The following is a 6507-nucleotide window of genomic DNA, read 5'->3' as shown; positions in this document are numbered from 1 at the left end:
CGCGGGGGCGGCGGGCGACGTGAGAAGGCCGCCGCCGCCGCCGCCGCCGGGCTTGCGGACATTGGCGGCCACGGGCTGCTGCTGCTGCTGCTGCTGCTGGGGCTTCAGCGACATGGTGAGGGGCCCATACACCGGCCCGCACGCCGGGCGGGGACAGCCGGGAGCCGGGCGCGCCGAGGAGACACCGGAGCGCGGCGGGGACGCGCGGGCGCCGAGCGGGGAGGCGCGGGTCGGCGCGGCGGGGGGGGCACCCGGGCCGGCGAGGGGGAGAAGGAGGACGACGAAGGGGCGGGGAGGCCCGCGGAAACCGAGGAGCCGCCGGGAGCCGGGCCGGGGCGCGCTACCGCCGTTGCCGTTGCTACCAAAACAGTCTGAGGCAGAGGGAGGCGAGCGTTGCTCGGAGGGAGGGGGGCCGGGGCCGGGCGGGGGAGGGGCGGCGGAGGGATACGGTGTCGGAGCCCCGCCGCTGCCGCCGCCCCGCCCGCCCCGCCGCGCCGGCCGCGGGAGCGAGCGCCGCCCGGGCCACCTGGCCGCGGCGAAGCGACGAGGCTCGATGGCCGCCGAGGGGCCCCGAGGAGCTGCGGCCGCCGAGCGCATCGGGGGTCGGGCACACAGAGGTGCCGCGTGGCGACGCCGGGTGGGCGCGGAGGTGCGGAATGGGGACTCTTTACCGGAAGTCGGAAGGGTTGGGCGGAAGCAGAACGTGAGGCGGTACCGGGGCAGGGAGGGACACGTGAGGAGCGGGCGCCGCGCAGGGCCGCGTTCGCTGGGGTCGGGTGAGGGCCCGGCGGTGGCCGGCCCTGCCCGGATCCGCCCTCTTCGAGGCGGGTCTGCCCTTCGGAGAGGGAGTGTCTGTGTTCGGCTGCAGGACCGGCCTAGTGTAGAGAACCCAAACGCAGTGGTTCTGGGCGCCCCTCACCCGCGCAGCGTTCACCGTTCTTAGGCTGCTAGGAGAATCCGTGTTTGCCCCACCTGATGCAACTTCGAAAATGGACTGCAAGTGTCTTCAGGGCGGAGACTGTCTTGCTACATATAAAGCACCTGGAACACAAGCCTCCCATAGTTTTCTTTGTATCCCCGGCACCTGGCACACAGTAGGCTCTCACTGTGTCAGCCGGGTGTCAAAGACAGGCCGTCCTGTCTTTCCTTGCCAAGACCAACAGGGTAGGAATCGAACAACCTCCCGGGGCTACCCACATCTGATTACCTTTTCCCCGCTTTTCCAATCCCGGCACCACTGACCAGAAAACTCTTTTGGGTATCTGACCATCATTTGAACCCATGTTCCCTCACTTTGAACTTCTTTTTCCTCCTTCATGAGACTCAAAAAGAAGTGTACGTGATTGGTAGAGCTATTAGTAATGGGATTTCCTTCGGTGGAGACAGAACAGATCTCACAAGAATGTGTGAACTTTAGACCTTGGCCCCTTTAGTAGTTTTACTTTAACTTAGCTTGGTAGACAGCACAGTAATCCGTGTTTCTTTTCTTTCTTTCTTTTTCTTTTTTTACTGTGTTGCAATTAAACTGGAAGCGATTAGGTAACTTTTGTTTCCCTTGGTGAAGAATCTAGTTTTTTAAAAAGTGAAATTACTTCAGGAAATGATAGGGAGGAAACACCAACATGTACCACAGTCTCCCAGAACTGTTAAATAAAGGTAAAGACATAGAGAAACAGAAAATGATTAAGCCATGAGCCTCCAGTAGCCAAATTGAAAATCTCCTAGATAGTTGGGCAAAAATGATTATCGTATTCTGCAAACAGTTGAAGAGTGGGATATCAACTTTATCTTCCATCTGAGGTAGAAAGGAGGTTGAGGAGGGAAAGAGCATTCTTTTAAGCCAACAGTTGCAAAATCCTTGAAAAATTAACCCAAAGGAAACAGACTAAAAAACTGGATGAGGAAAAACAAAAAAAAATAGAAGGACCATAATAGAAATACAATCAACTTTCTCTGGTTTAATGATTTGACAGTTAGCCATATTTGGGACCAAGGTCCCAAAATTCAATATTAGGACCAAATTCCACACAGATAGAAGGAAAAAAGTGGAATAAGAAGGCCTGAAGCTGACATAGCTGAACTTGATTTCATTTATGCTGAGAAAGCTGAAGTTTTCACTTATTATTATTGAAACTATATTTTAACAGCTTTATTGAAATATATACTATGAAATTCACCCATTTTGTGTACAATTCATTGATTCTCTGTAAATTTGCACAGTTGTACAACCATCACAATTAATTTCAGAACATCTCCATCACCCCAAAAGAATCATTTTTACCCATTTACAGTTACTCCCGGAACATCCTTAGCCCCAGCAGCCACTAATCTACTTTCTGTCGCAGTGGATTTATCTGCTGTATACATTTCATATAAATGGGATTTTACAATGTGTTCTTTGCCTTCTTTCACTTGACATGTTTTTGAGGTTTATCCATGTCATAGCATGTACCAGGGTTTCATTCCTTATTATCACTGAATAGTATTCCATTGTATGGATATACTTGGATTCAACCAACCATGGATCGAAAAAGAAATTTTTTAAAAAATTTTATTTATTTATCTATTTTATTTTGGGCTGCGTTGGGTCTTCGCTGCTGCGCGCGGGCTTTCTCTAGTTGCAGCGAGCAGGGGCTACTCTTCATTGCGATGCGCAGGTTTCTCATTGCAGTGGCTTCTCTTATTGCAGGGCACGGGCTGAGTAGTTGTGGCTGGCGGGCTCTAGAGCGCAGGCTCAGTAGTTGTGGCGCACGGGCTTAGTTGCTCCGCGGCATGTGGGATCTTCCCGGACCAGGGCTCGAACCTGTGTCCCCTACGTTGGCAGGAGGATTCTTAACCACTGTGCCACCAGGGAAGCCCGAAAAAAATTTTTTTTCTTACAGGTTTTTTTGGTTTGTTTTTGTTTTTTGTTTTGTTTGTTTTGGCCATGCTGTGTAGCTTGTTGGATCTTAGTTCCCCCACCAGGGTTCGAACCTAGGCCCCTGGCAGTGGAAGCGCTGAGTCCTAACCACTGGACTGCCGGGGAGTTTCCCCCCGCAAAATTTTAATTCCCAAAAGTTCCAAAAAGCAAAACTTGATTTGGCCAAGCTCTGGCAACTATTTATATAGCATTTACATTGTATTAGTTATTATAAGTAATCTAGAGGTGATTTAAAGTATACGGGAGAATTTGTATAGGTTATGTGCAACTACTACACCATTTTATACAGAGGACTTGAGCATACTTGGATTTTGGTATCCATGGCGTTCCTGGAACCAATCCCCTGAGGATACTGAGGGATGACGATACCACATTTTGTGTATCTGCTCACCAGTTGGTGGACATTTTGATTGTTTCAAGTTTGGGGCTATTATGAATAATGCTGCTATGAACATTTGTAAACATGTGTCTTCATGTAGACATATGTTTTTATTTCTCTTGAGCAGATGCCTAGTAATAGAATGTTGGGTGATATGGTAAATTTAAATTTAACTTTTTAAAGATACTGTCAAACTCTTTTCCAAAGTGACTGTGCCATTTTATAATACATCCACACCTGGAATGTTTGAGAGTTTATCATTAAAATTTGATTTCTTGGGAGTTCCCTGGTGGCCTAGTGGTTAGGATTCTGGGCTTTCACTGCCATGCCCGGGTGCAATCCCTGGTCAGGGAACTGAGATCCCACAAGCTAGGTGGCATGGCCAAAAAAACAAAAAACAAAAAAAATTTGATTCCTGTTTTTATGTTAAAATAGAAACCAAGGGAACCTCTACTGTTGATTCTATTCTATACAGCCCCCTTTTTTTCTTTGTGGAAGGAGGATCAGCACCCCAAATGAAGGAATATCACTTATTGCAAACACTTCATCTGAATTCTGGATCTCTGAAGACATGGTTAACAACAACTGTGATGTCAGAGGACTTTAGCTTTAGATGAAAATGCCAGGATAATGCACCGTAAGACAAAATGGTGTGTGGGAATTCCCTGGCAGTCCAGGGGTTAGGACTCGGAGCTTCCACTTCTGGGGGCCTGGGTTTGATCCCTGGTTGGGGGACTAATCCCGCCCCCCCACCAAAAAAAAAGACAAAATAGTGTGGAAGGCAGCCATTAAAGTGACCCTCTATGATCCTGTTCTCCTGGTGTTCAGACCCTGTGAAATCCCCTCCACTTGAATATGAGCAAGACCTAGTGGCTTCCTTCTAACAAGAAGTTGGAAAAAATTATGGGTTTTCACTCCAAAATTAAGTTACAAAAACCGTGCCTTTTGTATTGGATTGCCCATTCTCACTTGCTTTGAAGAAGGCTAGCTGCCATGTTGTGAGCTGCCCTATGGAGGCGCCTACATGGCAAGGAACTGATGTCGCCAACCACAGCGAGAACCTGATGGCCACCAACAAGCCATGTGAGTGAGCTTGGAAGAGGATCATCCTCCAATCAAGCCTTGATATGACTCTAGCCCTGGTCAATGTACCTTATTAGGCTTTGTTAGAAACCCTGTGCCTGAGACACTCAGCTAAACTGTACCAGACTCCTAACTCTTGTTGTTTAAGTCATTAAGTTTTGCAATAATTTGTTATGCAGCAATAGATAACATGGGCTTCCCTGGTGGCGCAGTGGTTGAGAATCTGCCTGCCAGTGCAGGGGACACGGACGGGTTCAAGCCCTGGTCTGGGAAGATCCCACATGCCACGGAGTAACTGGGCCCGTGAGCCACAAGTACTGAGCCTGCGCGTCTGGAGCCTGTGCTCCGCAACAAGAGAGGCCGCGACAGTGAAAGGCCCACGCACCGCGATGAAGAGCGGCCCCCGCTCGCCACAACTAGAGAAAACCCTCGCACAGAAACGAAGACCCAACACAGCCATAAATAAATAAATAGATAGACAGATAGATAGATAGATAACTAATACAACCCCCCAAAAAGTGCATTTCCTATGATTTCTGTGTGCATTCAGAATTCTTTAAAGACAAATGCTGAAGTCAGGAACTAACATTGTATCCAATAGAAGTTGAATTTTTGAATGCTTCCCCCACCCCAAATGATTTTCAGGTAGCCGTTTAAACAAAACCAACAAGTGTCATCGGGGAGTTGTCATCGAAGACAGTGAAGAACATTGTCCTGAAAGAGTTCAGATATAGAGAAGTATTGCTCACATACTTCAAAAGTAGCTGTGGCCATTTCAACCACTACTTCAGAAATGAAAGAAGTATCAAGTGGGAAACCATATAGAGAAAGACTTTCAAACTTGGGAATCCAGTCCTGTGGATTCTATACTTGCTTTCTGATTTTCAGTGACCCTTCAATGAGCCACACGGCCCTTTAATTTTCATCACAGCAATGAGTAATCAAGTCTGAGGATTTGGAGATGAAAAAGTGATGTAGCCATGCAAAACAGAAATGGGAAGAGTGATTTGTGATCACTTAGTACAGCAGCACACATCAGATGATCCAGTATTTCCAGCAATTCATTTTTCTTCAATCATTTCTTTTCAGCTCTCTTCATTTGAACATGCTTAATGTATGATGATACATTATTCACTCAATACTCTTGATTTCTCTTTCAAAAGCATGAAAATTAATTCAAATCAAAACTAACGTGCACCCCCCCCAAACCCATCCTCTTCAAGTTTTTGCATAGACTTGAAAAAAAAAAAAGAGCAGATGTAATTTCAAAAATAGGACCATTGCTAATTAAACCAGTGTTTTTTTTCTAACCATGGTTACTCAGAATTCTTAGAGGCTAATCTATTTGTAGACACTCCAGGAATCCCAAAAGACTAAAGGCGATAAAAAAAAAAAAAAGAGAAAGAAAGGAAGGAAGGAAAGAAAAAGGAAGGAAGAAAGAAAGAAAGAAGAAAGAAAGAGAGAAAGAAAAAAAGTGTGGTATGATGCTTCCAGGAGGGCATTATTTACACACCTTGTGTGCAAAGTAACGACATTCCCATAGGTTTGAAAAAACTGAGGAGGGTGTGACAAAATAGGGAACACAGCAACATTATTTGAAAAGCTTTTAAATGAGCCATTTCCTCCACACAAGCACACTTCTGGTTGTTAAGCTGCTCGTTTTGTTTTACCTTGTGGGACAGAATAATGATGCGGTGACATTATTCACAAGGCAAAAGCTGGATGCCGGCTGAAATAGACACAAAAGAAAGAATTCTTTATTTTTCACTGGAAATGCTTGTGCTGTGCAGAGCCAGAAATTTACAGAAACTCAGTCATTTGTTTTTCCTGGTTCTCCCTTTCTGTTTTCATTCACCCTCTTTTTGGGAGGTGAATTTCCTGGGCAGCTTGTTATTTCAGGGCCCACAGATTTATGGAAAGCCAAAGATGTGAGGTATGCACCATTTGGAGAATGCAGGATGGGATTTAAAATGGATGCGTGCAGCACCGGTGACAGCTGAGCTGGCCTTTAGCATGTGATCTTGTTAGTTTGCTACAGGATACTGTGAGCCCTACAGTGGAACCCCAGAGGGATCAGACTATAATTAATACTGACATTGCTGACCTATGATCTTAGAAGAGGGAC

The 6507-nt window shown here is 46.7% G+C and overlaps 1 protein-coding gene across 1 annotated transcript in view; it reads right to left on the bottom strand.

Moving 5' to 3' along the window:
• Positions 1-597, bottom strand: part of LOC129391599 (ataxin-2-like) — a 1720-nt gene extending 1123 nt beyond the window's left edge. The window contains exon 1 of the mRNA XM_055080716.1: positions 4-597. Coding sequence (XP_054936691.1) covers positions 4-597 — 594 coding nt within the window. The remainder of the gene's footprint in view (positions 1-3) is intronic.
• Between the last annotated feature and the right edge of the window lie 5910 nt (positions 598-6507).

This window comes from Physeter macrocephalus, chromosome 19, assembly GCF_002837175.3.
Source record: "Physeter macrocephalus isolate SW-GA chromosome 19, ASM283717v5, whole genome shotgun sequence".
Classification (NCBI taxonomy): Eukaryota; Metazoa; Chordata; class Mammalia; order Artiodactyla; family Physeteridae; genus Physeter; species Physeter macrocephalus.
This window is presented reverse-complemented; position numbering and strand designations above follow the sequence as displayed.